Source organism: Salmo trutta, chromosome 31 (assembly GCF_901001165.1).
Source record: "Salmo trutta chromosome 31, fSalTru1.1, whole genome shotgun sequence".
NCBI classification, from domain to species: Eukaryota; Metazoa; Chordata; class Actinopteri; order Salmoniformes; family Salmonidae; genus Salmo; species Salmo trutta.
Genome location: NC_042987.1, coordinates 37,898,830 through 37,921,428, shown reverse-complemented (window position 1 = coordinate 37,921,428; position 22,599 = coordinate 37,898,830). Strand labels below are relative to the sequence as shown.

At 41.8% G+C, this 22,599-nt stretch overlaps 1 protein-coding gene across 1 annotated transcript; it reads right to left on the bottom strand.

Annotated features, from left to right (window-relative positions):
* Positions 1 to 248: 248 nt before the first annotated feature.
* LOC115170164 (AFG3-like protein 2) lies at positions 249 to 22,104 on the bottom strand. The gene is made up of 17 exons (XM_029726513.1): positions 21,716 to 22,104; positions 19,482 to 19,581; positions 19,229 to 19,309; positions 17,534 to 17,673; positions 17,124 to 17,276; positions 16,861 to 16,935; positions 16,626 to 16,750; positions 16,167 to 16,443; positions 15,749 to 15,886; positions 14,316 to 14,469; positions 12,305 to 12,412; positions 11,839 to 11,964; positions 9,382 to 9,492; positions 7,955 to 8,070; positions 6,694 to 6,894; positions 5,282 to 5,476; positions 249 to 5,158 (listed from the first exon to the last, which is right to left on the bottom strand). Exons 1-17 carry the CDS (start codon positions 21,815 to 21,817, stop codon positions 4,922 to 4,924), a joined length of 2,439 nt encoding a protein of 812 aa, XP_029582373.1. The 5' UTR covers positions 21,818 to 22,104; the 3' UTR covers positions 249 to 4,921.
* Positions 22,105 to 22,599: the final 495 nt, after the last annotated feature.

The following is a 22,599-nucleotide window of genomic DNA, read 5'->3' as shown; positions in this document are numbered from 1 at the left end:
ATAACCCTACAGTGAGAGTTTGAGCGACAATAACAAGGCTGTCTTGGCTGATTATTGATAATATTCCAGATGTCCAACGGCACACACCAACAACAAAAAACAACAGACACGACTATGTCTATATATGCATTGCACTGTGGTGGCATAAATATGGATAGCTTTTGGCGTTCATGAACATTGCTGGAGAAGTGTTCACCAATATTTGTATTACTTTTATAGCTCTGAATATTTTTTTTTGCATTTGATGATTACAAGCAGCACTGAGGTACATATGATGTGATGCAGACCTGCCAACCTTAATTTCTAGGAGTACCACTTCAGCTCAGCGGTAGCACCCCCATGCGACACCCGTGATTGTTTTGCAGAAGACTGCCTCAATAGGAATGGTATGCTACAGACTTATGGGTACTTGGTAATTAGCTGCTCTTCAGTAGCTAACTAGAAATATGTTTCAAAAATGTACAATCATGCTCTCCCTAGGATTTTCTGACAATGTGGTGCTGCTGTAGGCCTAAGGTTGGGTAGACAGGAAGTCCAGGAGGAGGCAGTCAACTTCCCCCTCAACATGTTGGCTACCAATGGCCACTTCCTGAAACGGAAGAGTCTTAAATTATATCAAACATTGTACCCAACACAGTTTGATCCTAAATGAAATGGAGGTGGTGTCAACGAGCTTACATTTTTGTAGGTAAATATTTAGGAGTCTGAATATTCTAATTAATAGGTGGTGTTCATGTGGATAGTCTTGTGAAAATATAAAACTGGCTTAAAATTTTGTTTGGGGAGAAAATTCGGAATAATTAAAATTACTGAATGCAAGGTAGTAGTTTAGCTTACTGCAGGCTATTTGAAATACGAAACAACTGAACTAGGCTTATATGAATGTGCCACACGTCCATCCCTGACCTAATCCATCAGGTTACATATCTAGGATTTACAGTGTCTAAAGGAACTAGACACCCCTTGAAATTTTACACATTTTCTTACAGCCTGAATTTAAAATGGATTACATTGAGTGTGTCACTGGCCTACACACACACACACACCCCCCCCCCCCCCCCATAATAGACATTTTCACAAATTAATAAAAAGCTGAAATGTCTTGAGTCAAGTATTCAACCCTTTTATGGCAAGCCTGAATAAATCCAGGAGGAAAAATGTGCTTAACAAGTAGCATGGACTGACTCTGTGCAATAATAGTCTTTAACGTGATTTTTGAATGACCACCTACCTCATCTCTACCCCAACACATACAGATGATTGTAAGGTCCCTCAATCAAGCAGTGAATTTCACACAGATTCAACCACAAAGACCAAGGAGATTTTCCAAAGCCTCAAAGATGGGAACCTATTGGCAGATGTGTAATAGAAAAAAAAAAAAAAAAACGCAGCCATTGATTATCCCTTTGTGCATGGTGAAGATATTATTTACACATTGGATGGTGTATCAATACACCCAGTCACTACAAAGACACAGGCCTCCTTCCTAACTCAGTTGCCGGGGAGGAAGGAAACCCACTCAGGGATTTCACCATGAGGCCAATGGTGACATAGTTTAATGGGTGTGAAACTAATTGACAGAGTGAAAAGGAAGCCTGTACCGAATACAAATATCGTAAAACATCCATCCTGTTTGCAATAAGGCACTGAATTAAATCTGGACAAAAAAATGTGGCAAAGAAATGTACTTTGTCTTGAATTCAAAGCGCTATGTTTGGGGCAAATCTAACACATCACTAAGTACAACTCTTCATTTTTTCAAGCATGGTGGTGGCTGCATCATGTTACAGCTATGCTCGTCGTCGTCAAGACGTGGGAGTTTATGATAAAATATATGGAATAGAGCTAAGCAGAGGCAAAATCCAAGCGGAAAACCTGGTTCTGTCTGCTTTCCAACAGACACCGAGACAAATTCACCTTTCAGCATGACAATAAGCCAAAACACAAGGCCAAATATACACTGGAGATGCTTACCAAGACAACATTGAAAGTTCCCGAATGGTCTAGTTATGAGTTTTGATTTAATAGTGTCTTGGAAATCTATAGGAAGACTTGAAAGTGGCTGTCTAATAATGGTCAACAACCAACTTGACAGAGCTTGAAGAATTTTTGTAATAATAAAAAGGGTAAATATTGTACAATCCAGGTGTGGGAAGGGCCGAGACTTATCCATAAGGACTCACAGCTGTAATCGCTGCCAAAGGTGATTCTAACATGCTTTGACTCAGGGGTGTGAATACATAACGTAATTTAGATATTTCTGTATTTCATTTGCAAACATATCAAAAAATAAATAAAATGTTAAAAAAAAATTTGGCAAAGCATGAAGTCTACGAAACGTAATGCATCGTGTTCGTAACAGATTCTAGTTTTTGGGAATATAACTTTGAGATCAGATGTTTCATTGATGAGAAAAATTTGCCCGATTGTCGGCCCCGTTTGACCTAGTTCCATCTTCTCCCACTAACACAACTGGATTTCGGCTCACTACCATATATGGTGGTGAGAAAACAAATCTAAAACAGATGTTTCAGCTTTATAGCCCATGACATGTCTGGGTTTCCCCTTCTGTCTGTGCTACGACTACGGGAGGGGGGAGGGGGGGGGCTCAGCTCCAACTTCAAACGGTTGAGTCAAAAAACAAAATTGTGCCAACCAACTAGAAGCATAATGTTTTACATATTTTAGGGTTGTTTTTCAAACCAGTGTACTTTTACCTCAGATTGCGTGCAGGTTGGCAGGTCTCAGTGATGTATAAGTTTGTGTCCCCCCCCCCCAGTGTGTACAGTACGAAGTGTGTGTGTGTGTGTATGCGGTATCTTTCTGCATTGTCGTGTTTATTCAGTGCGTTTACTTTGTCATTTACCTGTTCTAACCTTGGTTTCCATTGCATGTTTTTAAATCACTCACTCATCACCCTGGTCAATTTTTTCTGTACGAATAAATATTAATCTTCACATATTTCAATTAGTTTGAGTTTGACTCCACTTCACAGTAAAGATTAATGGGGGGGAAGTTGCAAGCATAATATCTTTATTTCCGGAACATCATTTGTTCTTCTACATTTCATGTACTACTGGAATATTTCAGTAATTTTGCTATCTACTCAAAATCTATACAGCAACCTTGGCTTTGACATCTCATGTACAATCCTCTTTTCAAAAACAAGGAAACAACCCCAAGCTACACTTCTGTGAACGTTCTTTACAAAGCCAGACGGATTTTAGATTTTTTTTGGTCATTGAAGTAATCCATAGTTAAATACTGGCTGGGTTGTGAAGTATCTAAAAAAACTTAGTCTCCCCTCCCACTCTTCTAAAGCCCCACTCATCATGCCTTATACTCAAGGGGGCCTTAAAGGCATGAAGATCAAGGGCAGTGCTCCCATCCAATCCCTGGAAAAGGGCACTATAGTCAGTCTCTCTGGGTCCTGTTCAGGCTGGGTGGAGTTACAGAACATCTAGACAGAAATGTACTTTGTAAAACAGGATGTGAGCAGAGTGGAGGGAGGAGTAGAACGTGCGTAATTTGGCTGGATCGAACCTAAAAAAGAAAAAAGAAAAAAAAAGAGACGGTCGGGGCCTTCTCTCTCGCTCTCCCCAATTTTGCTCCGGTACCGCTCAGCCACGAGCTCTGGGCAGCATTTAAAAAAAATGTCCTTCACCACTGTTATTTTAAATTAGGCCTATTCTTGTGTATTTATTTAGCCTACCTCCACTACTAATGCTCAGAGATGTTGATATGAGTCGACTAAGAAATAGTTCACAGCCTGTGTAATTGATGGCAAGACAACAAATGAGCTCATGTAGCAGCAACAGAGACGTTTAGATTTTTATAAAGGCTATTGTAAAAAAAAAAAAAAAAAAGGATTCCATGTAACAGTGTTAAAGTTGTCCATCAACTGTAAAATGTGAGCAGCCACAGTTACAACTGAAGTAGCCTACCTGATCATCAAGAGAAACACATATTTTTTTTATTTTAACACAGCGGCCGCATATCATCAGGTAGGTCCTGGTTCAGTAGCCTATGACATGTTGTTGAAATGTTGAAGCTTGTTATGATAGCCTACTTCAAAACAAAAATGGTACATAGTCACAAAAGAAGATGATATAACTTAAATTCTTGTTTTAAACTAAACAAATACAGCGAATTTGGAGCGGCAGTTTTTTTTTTCTCCTTCGAGTGCCGAGCGATTTTTTTTTGGGTGGAGCGGGAGAAAGGATGATGATCGCCAGAGCAGTGACGCCGCTCCGTGAGCGATGAGTGGGATTTCCAACTGCTCAACTCTGCTGAAATATTCTGGTGGTGAACAGATAAGATTATTCCTCCATGTTGAATAGGGAATAAATAGCTTTATTAATGACAGGTTTAAACCCCCCCCCCCCAAAAAAAAAATCATGACTGCAATTTAAGTCGATCTTAGATTTGGCGGCAAAACTTTTTGGCTCAAGGGCCACATTGGGATTTTGAAATTCAACTGAGGGCTGCACAGATTTTTTAATTTTTTATTATGACCGATTTGTTAGTCAAAATCAATTTTGAGGGCCAGAAACATAAGTTATAAAAAAAAAATGGGTCTATTATATTTTCTACATAGTTTTTAGTTTTAGATGTGTGGCTTAGTGTCTTCTTAACCCAAATTAATAACCCCCCCCCCCCCACAAGATTTGATATATTTTGTTTACTCTAACCATGACAGAACTTTTAACTCCTGTATGACATTTTTTATCTGCAACGTTCAGAATGTTTCATCCCCCAGACCATTGCAAAGGATGCAACTGACCAATCAGAGGGATCCTGGGCATGGTTCAGTCAGGTAACGTTTAGGTGGGGCTTACTGACGTCCTTCCACCAACCTGTTCTAATCTCAGTACAGCCTCATACTAAAACAACAACTCTCGGTGAGGCCAAGCAGTCCCCGTTAGAAGGGCATCCCTCCGGAGATCTGTCGGGCCACCTGTTCCTCGGTGCTTTCCTCCTTGTCGCGCTCCTTGTTCCAGTCCTTGAGGCCCTCAGGCAGGGATGTGTCCTCATCCATGCCCCCCGTGCCCTCAACAAACTCCTCGTAGGTGGACTTCTCAGCGAACGGCCGTAGCCCCAGGAGCTCCACCATGTCCTTCTTGTCCAGCACCTCCTTCTCCAGCAGACGCTGCGCCACCTGACCAGGCAACCATTATTATTACATTTGGCGTAAGTTTTACTTGTGTGTCTGTGTGAGACAGTGTAAGCCTACGAGTAAGTGTTTTTTATGTCCTACCACCACACCTGCTCCCACACGTACCTTCTCCACGTCGCCTTTCTTCTCAGCTAGTAGGGTGTGGGTACGCTCGTACGCCTCTCGGATGAGATTGCGTACCTCCGTGTCGATGAGGCGCGCCGTGGCCTCGCTGTAGGGCTTCTCAAGGGTCATCTCTCCCTGCCGGGGCAAGTCGAAGGACACCTGGCCCACCTTGTCATTCATGCCAAACTGCACGATCTGTAAAAACAATGGTGTAGAAACAGAGTAACACTTTATTGGAATGTCCTAATACCACAGACTGAGATTATCTGTATATTCAATTAATTAAACAAATATATATAATGTGTGCAGGCACCATGGTCTGGGTACATGTTCACAACCCAAAAGACCAGGGTTGGTGGACCATTCTTGACACACACAAGGAAACTGTTGAACGTGAAAAACCCAGTAACGTTGTAGTTCTTCACACTCTCAAACCGGTGCGCCTGACACCTACTAGCATACCCTGTTCAAAGGCACTTAAAAATGTTGTCTTGCCCATTCACCCTCTGAATGGCACACATACACATATAATCTTTCTTTAACATGTCTCCTCTTCATCTACACTGATTGAAGTGGATTTAACAAGTGACGTCAATAAGAGATCATAGCTTTTCACCTGGTCAGTCTATATCATGGAAAGACCAGGTGTTCCTAATGTTTTGTACACTCAGTGTATGTGATAAAGGAATTTATATGTTTAAAGTAATGACTAAAGGATTCCACCCTGAAATCATATAATTGTATGAAATGTGTTAAGAGTCATAATTCCATAATGTGTGTGTGACTAGACCATTGTGTTACTATGTAGTAATGTGAGAGTTGAGAAAACAAAGGACAACAGGAAAGAGGCCCCTTCCAAGGCCTCTCTAACCTAGGGAAGCTTAGGCTGGTAGAAAAGTGATAAGTGTGTGTGTGTGTGCGCGCCCACGCGTGTAGGTGGGGGGTGAGAGTTATAAAATGACGGTGTATGTATTTTTGACTCCTCTGAATAAACTACGAACCTTTTGCAGAATCTGAGACTTTGCCTAATTATTATTAAACCCAGGGTCTTACAAACCTCGGGGAATTAGTCAAAGCTTAAATGATTGTTAGTTATCATCACTGGGATTGAAAATTCTCGTGACAGTATGCTTCTCCCCACCGGAAACTCGAGTTCAATCCTCATGTCCTCCCCTCGACTCTCCCACTTGAATGCATTTCTCTCATTTCATTACTGTCTCAAAATGCAAAATGTCATATGATAATCCATTCTACTTCAACAACAACAAATAACTGGAATGTGACACACACACACACACCTTCATGAGATTAGTACAACCGTCTTACCCAATCATAAACCCATTGTGTACTAGCCCTGTGAAACACAAAGAGAAACGCAAATAAATCTGGTGGTGGTGGTGACGGGGACAGACCTGGGCGTACGCACTCTGGGTGACCTTCCTGAGGTCGTCCTGGGCCCCCGTGGTGATGCGGCCAAAGAAGATCTCCTCAGACACGCGGCCACCCAGTGTCATGCACATCCTGTCCAGCAGCTGCTCCTTGGTGTATAGGTACTGCTCCTTAGGCAGGTACTGGGCATAGCCTAACCCTTTGCCTCTGGGGATGATAGATACCTGGAGAGGACAAAATGTCAGAGGTAAGTTGAGCCTGGTAGTTATTGGTCACCCAGTATTAAATCTGGCTGATACGGGTTAAAATGCCAAAAACCGTGAACTATCCCTTAATATCTTGCAAAGTATGCATATATTCTCTAGAGCTAGTCAAACTGATGTTTTACAAAGCCACCAATATTAACATAACACTTTTTCTAAGGATGCATGGTTAAGACCATCAAACTCAGCAAAGCCAGCCAGTATAGCGTAAATATTATAAAACGGGGTGTTTGGATTCTGGATGTTGATTGGTTGGACAACAACTCCCGCAAAATAACATGTATTAAATGTCATAATTCCACTGTCCCGCAGCCCAGGCAGGGAATTCATAAACTTCATCTCTCTCGGGGGCAAGCATCTACACATTATTTGTCCACGCCACCATTTGGTTTGCAACAGTTGGCAGTTGAATGTAGATCTACCTACAACCTGAGCAACAATGTATCATATCTCCCATGCCAGTAGCCCAACAATGAACGTAAAATGAGTAATAAATCATGGAAACCGTAAACACTCAGAACTCCACTCATTCATTAACCAGCACAGTGCAGCCTATTGTATATTAATGAAATCATTATTTATTCAAGTTCTTGTCACTCATCCTCATTTAATCTCTGCTAGCTAGCTACATGATAATGATTTGTTTAGCATAGTAACATCGCATGAATAGAATTATTAGCATTAACGACTGGGTCAAAACAATGACCAGTATAGAGAGGCAGGTAGAATATTGGTAGTGACTAGGATCTACCAGTAGAGAGGCAGGTAGAATATTGGTAGTGACTAGGATCTACTAGTATAGAGAGGCAGGTAGAATATCGGTAGTGACTAGGATCTACCAGTATAGAGAGAGGCAGGTAGAATATTGGTAGTGACTAGAATCTACCAGTAGAGAGAGGCAGGTAGAATATTGGTAGTGACTAGGATCTACCAGTAGAGAGAGGCAGGTAGAATATTGGTAGTGACTAGGATCTACCAGTATAGAGAGGCAGGTAGTATATTGGTAGTGACTAGAATATACCTTGAGCAGAGGGTCAGCGTGCTCCAGGTACCAGCCTGCCACAGCGTGCCCTGCCTCGTGGTAAGCTACAGTCTTTTTCTCCTCAGGCTGCAGGACCTGAGTCTTCTTCTCCAGACCTGTACATTCAACAACAGAAAGTAGTTGACATACCCGTGTGACTTTCGAAACAATCTGCATGACAAAGAAGGTACCCAATTCATATGGAAAATGAATGAAGGAGGTAGAACAGAAGGAGTGAGTAATCAATGACGTTTACATTTAGTCATTTAGCAGACACTCTTATCCAGAGCGACTTACAGTAGTGAATGCATACATTTCATACAATTATTTTTTTTTTGTGTACTGGCCCCCCCGTGGGAATCGAATCCACAACCCTGGCGTTGCACACACCATGCTGGCGTTGCAAACACCATGCTCTACCAACTGAGCCACAGCGAAGGCTAGTACACAAAAAAGATCTTTGTTGCTGTGTAAAAAGTCCAGTCGATGTATCAAGCCACACTAGTTCAATTAGATCATATAGATTAGAATACATTATATACTTTCAGTTGAATAAATTTCAAGTGAAATTTAATAAATCACATTACAATTGACAGAGAAGTCATATTGGAGCTCCTTGCATCTCTATGGTTTGCTGGTCTTGACAACACAGCTTGTAAGTAGCCAATACATGTTACACATTTTTATTTTATTTAACTAGGCAAGTCGGGCCTCCCGAGTCGCACAGTGGTCTAAGGCACTGCATCGCAGTGGTAGCTGTGCCACAAGAGATCCTGGTTCAGGCTCTGTTGCAGCCGGCCGCAACCAGGAGACACATGGGGCGGCGCACAATTGGCCCAGCGTAGTTAGGGGAGGGTTTGGCCGGCAGGGATGTTCTTGTCCCATCGCGCTCTAGCGACTCCTGTGGCGGACCTGGCGCACGCTGACACGGTCTAGTTGTACAGTGTTTCCTCCGACACATTGGTGCGGCTGGCTTCGGGGTTAAGTGGGCATTGTGTCAAGAAGTAGTGCAGCTTGGCTGGGTTGTGCATCGGAACACGCACGGCTCTTGACCTTCACTTCTCCCGAGTACGTATGGGAGATGCAGCGATGAGACAAGACTGTTACTACCAATTGGATACCACGAAAAAGGGGCAAAAATAAAAATAAATGTTTGTTTTTTGTTTTTTTTAAACTAGGCAAGTCAGTTAAGAACATATTCTTATTTACAATGACGGAGCTGGGCCAATTGTGCGCCTCCCTACGGGACTCCCGATCACGGCCGGTTGTGATACAGCCTGGAATTGAACCAGGGTCTGTAGTGACACCTCTAGCACTGAGATTCAGTGCCATTATACCGCTGCCCCACTTGGGAGACCGAGTGGCTTAATACGGTATGTAGCAAAATCAGTATGTGTTCATTTGTATATGTATGCGCTTGTGCTCACCTCCGATCACGCGTTCGATGGCCTGCTCAAAGTGCTTCTGGTTAATTGAGTCCGCTAGGTGGCGAGCAGCAATCAGCGCGGCTTCATTGCACACATTGGCAATATCAGCACCTAACAAAACAGAATTTAAATTGATATTATTTTTTTTTTTATAGTTAAGCCTCATCCAGAGCAGTTTTCAACGAGCCTATTAAAATTGAAAGGCAAAAAATATATCTATATCAGCATTGTAAGAAAGACCTCACAAATTCATATTTTGTTTCTGTGTACAAGTATCAATATGAAAATGTACAGGGAAAATGCAACATTATACAGTATGTATAAGCAGCAGGGTTTTCGCCGGACAAGTGACCGGGAACATTTTTATTTAACTGACATTTGAGCACTTTACTGGCCATCCATATGCATTGGATCTGTAATGCACCAACTAGGGCGTCCACCCACGCAGCCAGCGCAAAACAATAAACAGATAATTACGTGTCCTTAAAAAACAGCCATTATCAAAAACACTATTCCTTGTGTTTCGATGTGCAGCATTACAAAATGTATAGCCTATTGTGTTATTGGTTTTTACTTTCCTAAAATAACAATTGTCCACCTCACGGTTCAGCTGTCGGAGATTTGAACACTAAATGCAACAGGGCATTGCATACAGACTTAGGATTCCACTGTAGGATATTCATATTTAACAATATAAAAAAGGAAGAGAAGCTTAGGCCTAGCACCAGAGAGAGAGATATGTCTGCGGCATGCTACGACACCGACATACATTTCATTATCTTTGTCAGACTATTGTGCCTGTTATACAGGTGTACAGAAGGAGGCTACCGCGCCTGTTATACAGATACAGGTGTACAGAAGGAGGCTACCGCGCCTGTTATACAGATACAGGTGTACAGAAGGAGGCTACTTCGCAAATGTTCAAATCCGAATCTTTTTTTAATTTTTTTATAAAGATCAGCATTATATTGTAAGATTATGGCGTAACTCTAAAACATTGTTCTTCACCTCAAGTTCAACTGGTCAATTGGTGTGACGTTGTGCAATGCCTTCATACCATAGGACTGCAGTATAAAAGGCTAATAGCCACACCTTCACAAAAGTTTCGAAGCTTTATGAGGGTGAGTCAAGCCATTGTTTATATGGAAAATACGAGCAGGATATTATATTGCGGCAAACATTACAGTTGGAACTTAAATTTGGCCAAAGAAAATGGCTCAGATTGAAACAAAACATTTACGAAATGGTTAAATAAACCTTCACAAAAGTATTGAACAGGCTGTACTGCAGCAATTACCAAGAAAGGCTAGTGCCTACCGTACCCAACAAATGACAGTAATATGTTAATATTTATTTTACAACAGGCCTACTTACAACCCATCTTAAACTAAATACGGAGCACAAAATAAAGAAAAAACAGATTAAACTTAATTTAGCCAAGGAAATTGTCTCAACAGAATGAAACAAAACACGTTGTGCATATTTAAAGACTGGTTTTAATTAATAAATAGGTCTACAATAATATACAGTAATACAAAATTATAAATACGTTAAATTGCATCCTACCTGAATAGCGAGTTACACAGTAGCCTGAATTTATTTGGCCATGCCAACATTCTTCCCATCTTTGTTCACTACAGTATTAAAAACATATCTTTAAGGAAATTCCCCTTGTGGGCTTTTCACTGTAGGCACTCTCTCTAATTTTAATTTTACTTCAATGAAAAAGGCATCCCATCCTCTTAAATCAACAGTAGCCCAAGACTCCTCCAATCTTGCCCTCTCAGCAGCATGCACCTAAATCAGCGCGCAAGTAGTGAGAGGAAGGTGCTGAAGCGAGCAATCGGGATGCCATGATATGCAAAATTTGGCCTGCGACAACTTTATTTATAGGCTTTTAAAAGATGTACCGTGCAGAAATCGCGTCGCAATTTCCTGGTTGCTAAAATTCTAATAGTTCAGTTTATCTAAAATAAAAATAAATAAAAGCAAGTACAGTGTAGAGAATCATTGTACCCCTATGAAAAATCTTTTCCATAAGCCAAAAATACTGTATTTTCAGCTGGTGTACAAATCCAAAAGTAAAAGGCAGTAAAAGACGCAAAAAAACTAAACTTAAGCACAGGAAGCATAGCAATAGTGCATGTAGAACAGATCTACGACTTCTTAGACTTGATTTCAATGAGAATGACAGATGTACAATTCAAGTTTCTATGTGGATTTGGTCAGGTCTCCCAAAAAGTGACATATTGCAGCTTTAATACATTTTTGAATCGACAAAAGCTGGTTATTACCAGCTAACTTAAACCCTGGTATGCAGTATATGACATTCTGAATATGGCTTGTCAACCATATGGTAACAGTTTGTGATCCTTTTAACTAGGTCTATAAACCCAATGATGGCGGTTCTGACACCATTGTCTAAAATGGCATCCCCAGTGTGCCTCAAAAACCTACCTGAGAAGCCTGGGGTGAGGGCAGCCATTTTCCTGGCGAGAGCTTCTTTGTCCATCTCTGCATCCATTTTCAAAGGCCTCAAGTGCACTTTAAATATGGACGATCTGCCTTTAATGTCAGGATGACCTGCGAAAACAATGTTACCAATGTTCAAAAGCTTTTCCACGGTTTCCTAACTTGGTCAGTTATTCCTTTTAGCATTAACGAAAGGTTGACCAATTACTACTAAAAACGAAACAATTTCAGGCTCCTGGATAGGTTATGATATGTGACATGTTGTGGTAATAGGATCATCATTACACTGTGGTTCAATAACAGATAGTACAACTTTCATTTTCCTGTATTAGTGAATTCATATTTTATTTGACCATATCCAACAACTATATAAATCCAGAACTGGAGGAAACCCTAGCAGTCAGGGGGCATATGATAAAACTTTTTATTTATTTTTTAAATGGGCTCGTACCAATGTAAATCTGTCTGTCAAAACGTCCAGGCCTCATCAGTGCAGGGTCCAGGATGTCAGGTCTATTAGTACCGGCTAGCACTACTACATTGGTTGCTGTGTTGAACCCTGGAAACAAAGAAAAAAGGTAGTGTCATACGGATTCTGTTTAAATCAGTGTTTCTTAATCCTGATCGACCCCAAAGGGGTGCATATTGTAGTTTTAACCCTAGCAACACACACACCTGATTCCATTATCAGTGTTTCCCCTATATTCATTTAGCAACAGCGGGCCCAGCTGTTGTCAGTAGCTAGGTTCCCATCCAACTGGTGACAGAATATTCTAAAAATCATCAAGAAAATGTGCATTTTCCCACCAGTGGTGTGCTTCCAAACAGACACCAATCTTTAGATGTACATTAAAGTATGTAGAAAAGATAAACACACACACACACACATACATATATACATACATACATATACACACTAGTTATTTCGTTATAATGTTTGAGTCACTCAGATAGCATACTAACAAAGAGAATTACAGGAAAGTAGCTTTAAAAATGACATTACATTCTCCCAGCCCCATGAAAAGACGTGTAGAATTGCAGGAAATTAGCATTAAACCGCAAAATGTCTCTGTGGCCGATAAAAACGTTGGTTGGAGAACGTGCAAATGGCCACGCCCAATACCAGGGGAAACACTGAATCAACTATCAAACCTTTTATTAGTGAAATCAGGTGTGTAGTGCTAGGGCAAAAACAAAAAACTATGTGGACCCCTTTGGGTCTACCGGACCAGGAAACACTCGTCTAATTATAATTTTAATCAGCAGCCAGCTCAGGTAGCCAGCTCAGGTAGCCAGCTCAGGTAGCCAGCTCAGGTAGCCAGCTCAGGTAGCCAGCTCAGGTAGCATGGCTAATTGAGGCCATTTTACTGTGCTCCCTGTCCAATGTCTACAACTCCATTCATATGAAACAGCCTGCATGTTGGTTGATCATTGTAGCCAGCTTAATTCCGTCATTTTAATTCCCTTCTTGCATTGAATAAAATCTCCCCACTTCACTCTCCATTTTCTCTTTCTCAAAAATGAATACTCTCCCAAGTAATTGAATACTAAAGTATGTTCGGATATTCAAATAACCGTGTCCATCCCTACTGCGGTGGCCTGTGTAGACAGACCTCGCAAAATGAGTGGACTACGTATTTTGCTAGGGCATTTATTGCCCCAGTCATTGCAAAATTTTGGCTGGATTTGATGAACTACCGTAAATTCCGGACTATTGAGCGCACCTGAATATAAGCCGCACCCACTGAATTTAAAAAATATATATTCTTTTGAACATAAATAAGCCACACATGTCTATAAGCCGCAGGTGCCTACCGGTACATTGAAACAAATGAACTTTACACAGGCTCTAACGAAACACGGCTTGTAACAAAAATAAAAACTACCAAATAAAGTTCATTTTCTAGTTCGGGCCATCTGCTTTTCTTCCCTCTGAAAGCTTTAGTTGTCTTTTTGCACTGAGTCAATTCCTCACGCTGCTGTTTCCAACGTCTTATCATCGACTCATTAAGACCAAGCTCCCGTGCAGCAGCTCCATTTCCTTTTCCAACAGACAGATCAAACGCCTTCAACTTGAAAGCTGCATCATATGCATTTCTCTGTGTCTTTGCCATGATGAGGGTGACAAAATGACTACCGTAATCAGAATGATGGGAAGTTTGAGAGCGCTCGATTTAATCTAAACAGTTAACAAAAAAGTTGTTTGACCTTAGCCCGTTCGGCAATTTCATTGGTCTAATGAAAGCTTCATGCTGCCAAAAAACTGAGCACGTCACAGAATGTGTTTTTTTTTTTTTTTAAATAAATACATTTGGAAGTGGGGAAAATCCATATACTAGCCGCATCATCGTTTAAGCCGCGAGGTTCAAAGCGTGGGAAAAAAGTTGCTGCTTATAGTCCGGAAATTACGGTATACATTTTTGCCCTGAGCCTTGGTTAATTTGACTCTGAGCAATACACACCATCCATCTCGACCAGCAGCTGGTTGAGGGTGTTTTCCTGCTCGCTCTGGCCACCAAAGTTCCCTCTGCCTCGCTTGCGCCCAACGGCGTCAATCTCGTCAATGAAGAGGATGCAAGGGGCGTTCTTACGGGCCATGACAAACAGATCTCGAACCTGGAAAGCACAAAGCAGGGACAGAATAAAACCCAGAGTACATTAGGCTTTGGCGTTACACCGTGTATAGGCTTGAGTGGTACACCATATATACCAGGGTATTTGGAAATAGCCACGGGATGGTTTTTCAATATTGTTGAAACTATTTCTCTAAAGTTTAATAGATTTTTATATTTGTAGCTACTTCTTATTAAGTAAATACCTGCAGTCAACTTGTGCAATACGTTAGGAAATAAAGCAGATCGCATTCTTAATTTCACCTGCCACATTATTTTACATTAAGAAGCTGACCGGTAGTCCCCAGTCACATGTTGCTTGTTTACAAGTACACAACGACGAGAGACCAGAGCCTTAGGAGTCACTCACCACTGTGCAGCACGCACTAGGTTATCTAGTTACAGTATGGAATTCACAACTAAATGTTTGCCAGCTAGATATCTTAGAACTAATAAGTTAACTTTCTAAAAAATGTGCTAGACGCTCTGCAGTTGTGCATTTGGTTTGCCAACTCAGTACCTAGTTATCGAGCTAAGTGGTTAGCTTCCTGCAATCAAACTCCTCTATTGGTAACAGCAGAGACTCCCCTCCTGGATCAAGAGCCATACTGTCTAATATTTGTTTTAAGCATGCAGAAATTTAAAAAAAAAAAATTGTTTAACTTTGAGCTGGATGTCTGTCCTGCAAATAGTTTGCAAAAGACTGTATAAAATGTTCGCATGCGTTTGTTAGCATTTAGCTAGCATTCGCTATGGTATTTTACATGTACTTGTTTGCCTTGCTAACCTTCGGATAAAAAAATGAATAAAATCGCCCCTCGTGTTCAGTGCCGGTATCACCCAATATACTGGGACGGTATAAAAGGTCGGTATGCAGGTATGACAATCTGGATACCGCCCAAGCCTATCACTGATATTGCTTTTAAACTGGAGTCCTAGTTCAGAAATCTTCCAATCGAGAGCAAGACGCAACTGTCAAGAATTGTGAGTATGAACATTAGGACAGGTCTCCACTTGGCAAAGGCTGACAGGGCGGGGCTTGACTGGGCGGGGCTCGACAGGGCGAGGCACCTCATGTACAGTAGATGTGAAAGAATTAGATGGCTGTCCTTTCCCTTTGTCAGGTGGATATTCAAATGAAAGAGCGTTGCAACACAGTTAAGCTTCGATGAAAAAAAAAGAAGGGTTGACATGGTGAAATGAACAATACATTGTGCAATCAATCAGAAATGTCCATCAACCCAAAATATTGTGACACCAAGATCCACAGTGTTGTCACTTACCCTGGCGGGGCCCACTCCCACAAACATCTCCAGGAACTCTGAGCCGTTTACGGTGATAAAGGGGACGTCGGCCTCTCCGGCGGTGGCCTTGGCCAGCAGGGTCTTCCCTGTGCCAGGGGGTCCCGTCAGGATGGCCCCCTGTGACATAGAAGAGTATGACTTTGGTGGTGTTCCAGGTTGTCGGTTTTGCAGTCATGCTGTGCATCCCAGTAGACTGCTGTAACATATCGACCCTCTGGAACATGCTCATTGCTTACTTACTCCTAGAAACTATCCCCTATCCCCTGAAGAGATCTGATTTAGATATATATATATATGATTTTTATATTGCTCTATGATAGGCTAAGTGGAATTTTCATATAAACTGTTCATACATATTGTTTATGCTTATAAGCAAAGTTCTCTCCTGCCGGCTCACCTTGGGGATCTTGGCGCCCAGGTCCTGGTACTGCTTGGGGTTCTTGAGGAAGTTGACAAACTCCATGATCTCCAGCTTGGCCTCCTCGCAGCCTGCCACGTCCTTGAACTTCACGTCGATCTCATCGCGCAACACCTTGGCCGTTGTCTCGCTGACACTGAATAGTCCGCCCATGCCCCGGCCGCCCGGTCGGCCAGCTCCCGCTGGCCCCCGTCGCAGCATGAAGAGCAGGAAGCCGATGATGAGCACGGTGGGCAGCATGCTGAGCAGGAACGACCTGAGGGGAGAAGAGAGATGTGCTACTGGGAGCTGGGCCGAGCTGGGCCGAGCTGGGCCGAGCTGGGCCGAGCTGGGCCGAGCTGGGCCGAGCTGGGCCGTGTTCCCAACGGAAAAGGAACAAGGAGCTTTTCTTAACAAGGTGATCTCTTCCCATTTCAGTCCATTTGGTGTCCAACTTACCCGTCGCTTTCAGCAGAATACACCACTGGCAGACGGTTCTCCCCCTCGATACCCATCTCATACTGAGCTGTCTCTAGGTTCCGCTCAAACGTGTCCACGCTGCCGATGTTAAACCACACGTATTGCTGGGTACGAAAATACAAACCACTCATTACTACCTTTGTTCTAACAAGTGAGGAAGAGAACACATGCATAAAAAGAAAAAAATGTTTATGGGTACAAATATTTAACTTACTCCATCAACTGGAGTCTTTCCGGGTGTAAATACCACTTTCACATAGCGCTTGTTTATTACCTCCAATCTGTCAACCTAGAGAGAAAAAGAAAAATCCCCATTCAAGTCCCCGAATGTGAGATGATCAACAGCAGTGGACAAAATCATCAGATTCAGTCCATACATCAAGCAAACGAACATCTAACCTCTAGCCAAACACACGATTTCATATTGTTAAAAATTACACACCATTTTCCTATCAATGATACTTATAGAATACTTACGACTTCTTTCGAGAGGTAGTTATTGACAAAGTCTTTCCAAGTGACCTCTCTCCCTCCTTCCCGTAAAAAAAAGAAGTACGTAACCATGGTCCAAAACGCAGCGCCACTCAGGAAGTACATACGAAACTCCTTATCATCCCATGGCACATCACCCTAAGGATAAACACGTTGCGGAAAAATTTGAAATAACAACCGATTTCATTGTATCGTTTTGTCTCATTTGCTCTGTTTGTACTGTGCACTATATTGTCTTGTTGGGAGTTGGGTTTTGTTTACAACAGTTTAACATTGACATGATGCTAACAGTAGTGCAAAAATAATGGTAGGAGTGGTAGGACCTTGGTTAGCATGCTCTAAATACCCAAATCATTAAGTCAACTTCAGACCAGGTTTCAGGTGTTGATTCTCACCTTTTGAAGCCGGCTATACCAATGGGACTCATCCTTCCTGCCTCCTCTTTTTCCTCCTCCGCCTGAGGCACCACCTCCTCCTCCTCCTCCTCCACTAGCTCTACCAGTGGCCTTCTGTGCATTGGTAGTTGGCTTGGCCTCTGAGAAGGCAGATAGACACAGTTTTCAGCCTAAAACCGAAGTCAACCCTCTGTTTAGAACATGGAATTGGTGTAGTGCAGTAGTTCACAGAGGCTTCCATAGATATCGTTTACATGATGACATACCTCATCTAAACACTGGAAAAGTTAACATTTTGTTGACCGCCACATACAGTGCATTGGGAAAGAATTCAGACCCCTTGACTTTTTCACCATTTTGTTACGTTACAGCCTTATTCTGAAATTGATTCAATTATTTTTTCACCCTCAATCTACCCTCAATCTACACCAGCCTTGAGTTTCTCCCATTCTTCTCTGCAGATCCTCTCAAGCTCTGTCAGGTTGGATGGGAAGCGTCGCTGCACAGCCATTTTCAGGTCTCTCCAGAGATGTTCGATCGGGTTCAAGTCCGGGCTCTGGCTGGGCCACTCAAGGACACAGACTTGTCCCGGCGCCACTCCTGCATTGTCTTGGCTGTGTGCTTAGAGTCATTGTCCTGTTGGAAAGTGAACCTTTGCCTCCCAAGTCTGTGGTCCTGAGCACTCTGGAGCAGGTTTTCATTAAGGACCTCTCTGTACTTTCCCTTGACCCTGACTAGTCTCCCAGTCCCTGCCGCTGAAAAACATCCCTACAGCATGATGCTGCCACCACCATGCTTCACCGTAGGGATGGTGCCAGGTTTCCTCCAGACGTGACACTTGGCATTCAGGCCAAAGAGTTCAATCTTGGTTTCATCAGACCAGAGAATCTTGTTTCTCATGGTCTGAGAGTCTTTAGGTGCCTTTTGGCAAACTCCAAGCGGGCTGTCATGTGCCTTTTACTGAGAAGTGGCTTCCGTCTGGCCACTCTACCATAAAGGCCTGATTGGTGGAGTGCTGCAGAGATGGTTGTCCTTCTGGAAGGTTCTCCCATCTCCACAGAGGAACTCTGGAGCTCTGTCAGCATGACCATCAGGTTATTGGTCACCTCCCTGACCAAGGCCCTTCTCCCCCAGTTGCTCAGTTTGGCCAGGCAGCCAGCTCTAAGAAGAGTGTTGGTGGTTCCAAACTTCTTCCATTTAAGAATGGAGGCCACTGTTCTTGGGGACCTTCAATGCTGCAGAAATGTTTAGATACCCATCCCCAGATTTGCTCTGACATGCACTGTCACCTGTGGGACCTTATATAGACAGGTGTGTGCCTTTCCAAATCATGTCCAATTCATTGAATTTACCACAGGTGGACTCCAATGAAGTTGTAGAAACATCTCAAGGATGATCAACGCAAACAGGATGCACCTGAGCTCAATTTCAAGTCTCATAGCGAAGGGTCTGAATACATTAATGAATATGCAAAAATGTCTAAAAACCTGTTTTCGCTTTGTCATTATGGGATACTCCTCGTTTTTTATGAGGACTGTTTTTTACTTAATACATTTTAATATGGCTAAAACGTAACAAAATGTGGATAAAGGGAAGGGGTCTGAATACTTTCTGAATGCACTGTAGTGTTCAGTAGGTCTTAGCCAGCTAACAACATAGGGCAGGAAAGTATATTTTGTAAGCGGTTAAAATTACCTTTGGCTTCTCCATTGGTTGGGTTGGACTCACTGCTCTTCGGAGCATTCTTCGGACCATTGGGGAAATATTTTTCAAATCCTGAAGTAAGAACAACAAACTTTAGAGCACAAAATCAACTAAATCATAAATGAGCATGAAAAGCGTATCCTCTCATTTTAATGACCCATAAATACATAAGGCTGTGTGTTATATATAAATCAGAGAGAATGGGAATCTGCTAGATGAATACAGTGAACGTTGAGGTACATACCTTTTGGTGGTTTGGAGCAGAGTCTTTGATAGGCACCTAACACATGTTCAAACAGGGTCCTTCTTTCAAGTACTATCTGGCTGTCTGCTTGGCTGGAGACCTTGAAAATGAAAGATGACAATGAACAAAACATATGTCATTTAGCAGACGCTTTTATCCAAAGCTACTTAGTCATGTATGCATTCATTTTACGAAAGGATGATCCAGGGATTCTAACCCACAACACTGGTGTTGCAAGTGCCATGCCCTATCAACTGAGCTATACAGACCCAGAATGCTTGGAAAAGGTAATGTTGCACTAAATAACACACTTTTTCCTCAACTCCATCCGTGGGGATCACCGTCCTTTTAAATGTTTTAATCGATTCAAACAGCAGCACACTTTCAACTGCTCAATTAGGTCTAGTTTTTAAACCATTGGCGTATTTAAGTAGTAGTAGTAGTAGTAGTAGTAGTAGTAGTAGTAGTAGTAGCAGCAGTAGTAGTAGTAGTAGTAGTAGTAGTAGTAGTAGTAGTAGTAGTAGTAGCAGCAGTAGTAACAGTAGTAGTAGTAGCAGCAGTAGTAGTAGCAGCAGTAGTAGTAGTAACAGTAGTAGTAGTAGTAGTAGTAGCAGCAGTAGTAGTAGTAGCAGTAGTAGTAGTAGTAGTAGCAGTAGTAGTAGTAGCAGCAGTAGTAGTAGTAGCAGTAGTAGTAGTAGTAGTAGCAGTAGTAGTAGTAGTAGTAGTAGTAGTAGTAGTAGTAGTAGTAGTAGTAGTAGTAGTAGTAGTAGTAGTAGTAGTAGTAGTAGTAGTAGAATAGTTAGAGTTGAGAAACACGGGCCTCCCGAGTGGCGCAGTGGTCTAAGGCACTGCATCGCAGTTGCTGTGCCACTAGAGAACCTGGTTCGATTCCAGGCTCTGTCGCAGCCGGCTGCGAGGACAAACGGCTCTCGACCTTCACCTCTCCCGAGTCCGTATTGGATACCATGAAATAAATAAAATAAAAAAGATTTGGAAACACTTGTCTTTACTTGAGTACTACGTACAGAAACCAAGTGCATGTGAAAACGGCATGGAATACACTTCAGAAATATTGCTCCATTACATTTTTTGTCGTTGCCTACTGTCATTTCTCAGAGTAACACTACAACATAAAATTGGTAGAGATAAAAAAAAAAAAACTCAAGCATCATTAGCTAGTTTAATGATCGCTCTGAAATCTTAAACATTCACTTTACTGTCAAAGTTGAACAACATCCTGACCACACTGGCTCCATTGCGTGCGCAAACGTTGCAAAATAAATGTACACATACATATTACTCAATAATTTCATCCAAATTGCTTTTGAGTGTCTGCATAGCCAGGCGCTAAAATAGAACTTGGTTCTATCAACTTGGTTCTATTTTAGAAGTTTGATGCGCTGCAAGTCCTGCCTCCTCATTGGTTTTTAGGAGCATAAACCCGCTTAGGTGATTTAATTAAAGATGAACGAGGTCCACAGTCCAGCAGGTTGCCAACACCACATAAACCTTACTAGGAGAGATCACTTTTTACCTAACTGGGTTTCCCCTTTTATCTGTGGATTAATTGTAGGAGTAGAGAACACACGCTTTTGTGTGTTACTCAAAATGGGTTGATATTCTACAAAAGATCAAGCAAGAAAAAGGACCTTGTACATTTCAATTAAAATAACCCAATGTTTATATCCCAGGACAAATGAGTTACCAACAGCAAGTTAGCTAGCTAAATGTCCATGAATGTTTCATTTCCGTTTCGACCTGTCCCCAAATTAAATTAATTCGTTCAGAGCTCTTTGTGATCTTTCCACACAATCACCATGCGTGCGTACCCGGCGTAGTCCGTATTTTAACATTGGCGAATGCAAAATAGTCACTACACGTACATACATAACGTTACCTAACTAGCTAAACATGTTGTAACGTTGATTTGGCAAGAGATAGTTGACTAGCTAACGTTAAATAACAATTTAATTCATGATGTGTAATCTCGTCCTGCGTTATCGAACAACGGCAATGTCATTCGCAGGCCTGTTATACTAGCTAGAACGACAGGTTGTTTTGTTGGGCAAAATAATGTTGGATTATGACACTATCTCGATTTTTCTACAAAAACAGACGACATGTAAAGACTGCACATTCCCAAAACAAACTCTTAATGCCTTGTCATTCAATAAGAATCGACTAGCACTGTTTTGTTTTGATGTTGTAACGTCGTTAGCTAGCTTGCAACTCACCAGTCGTGCACAGCTAACGTTAGTTGTTCTGACGTTTGGAGGCAACAACATTTTGAATAGATTCCTGCCTCCTCTTGACAAGCGGAGGTATCGGTGAGCCATTCTGACTTGTTACGTTGACACCTTGGTTTTTTTTTTTCGGAAAGATTTATCACAAAAATGTTTTGAAGACTTATCTCATACATGCACTATCCCATCCCATAACAAGAGCCGCCATTATTTTTTTTCTCCCTTCAAAATGACGTGATGACGCAGGCTTCTCTTGTTCTTTTACGGCAGACTACACCTATTGGTTTATTGTCGCCACCTACTGTACGGGTAGTGAACGGAATAAAATAAATAAATAAAAATCTAAATCTATTAATACCAGCATCAAATACAATACACAAATAACATTTATCAACAACAACAAAAAGACCCACCCCACTCCTTCAGTGATAAAACAAATCACATCCCTACACAGGCTCAGGGGCCTGTGTAGACAGAGCATTCATAGACAGGATTCCTTGTAATACCTCTGCTGTAAAATAAAATTAAAAAAAACATTCAGCCGCATTCACAATGCCTGTTTTCTCAGATGTCTTATTTGTTTGCGCTGTACAGTTTATAACCAATGCAATAAACAATACAAAGTCCACCTTTTTTTTTTAACATGCATTGTGTCAGGATCCGGTTGGCGAGCAACATTTACTGAGGTCTTGCAGGAGAAAATTCATGACTATGGGTGATTTTCCAGTATCTAGACTGTTCTCCCAGAAGTAGTAAGCAGAATCAACATAAGGTTAATTAATAGACATGTGCAAGCAGAATAAATGCTGAGCTCAGGTGAACAGAGCTGGGTCAACATGGAGTTCATCACTAGACATGTAAAAACAGAACTTAAG

Bases quoted from the DNA above. Each gene is read 5' to 3' on its own strand.
- LOC115170164 (XM_029726513.1), bottom strand. From the start codon at position 21,817: ATGGCTCACCGATACCTCCGCTTGTCAAGAGGAGGCAGGAATCTATTC. The intron at 19,582-21,715 runs GTGAGTTGCAAG...TTCATTTTCAAG, and splicing joins ACGTTAGCTGTGCACGACTG to GTCTCCAGCCAAGCAGACAG. The intron at 12,413-14,315 runs GTGTGTATTGCT...CTTTGTTTCCAG, and splicing joins GCTGCTGGTCGAGATGGATG to GGTTCAACACAGCAACCAAT.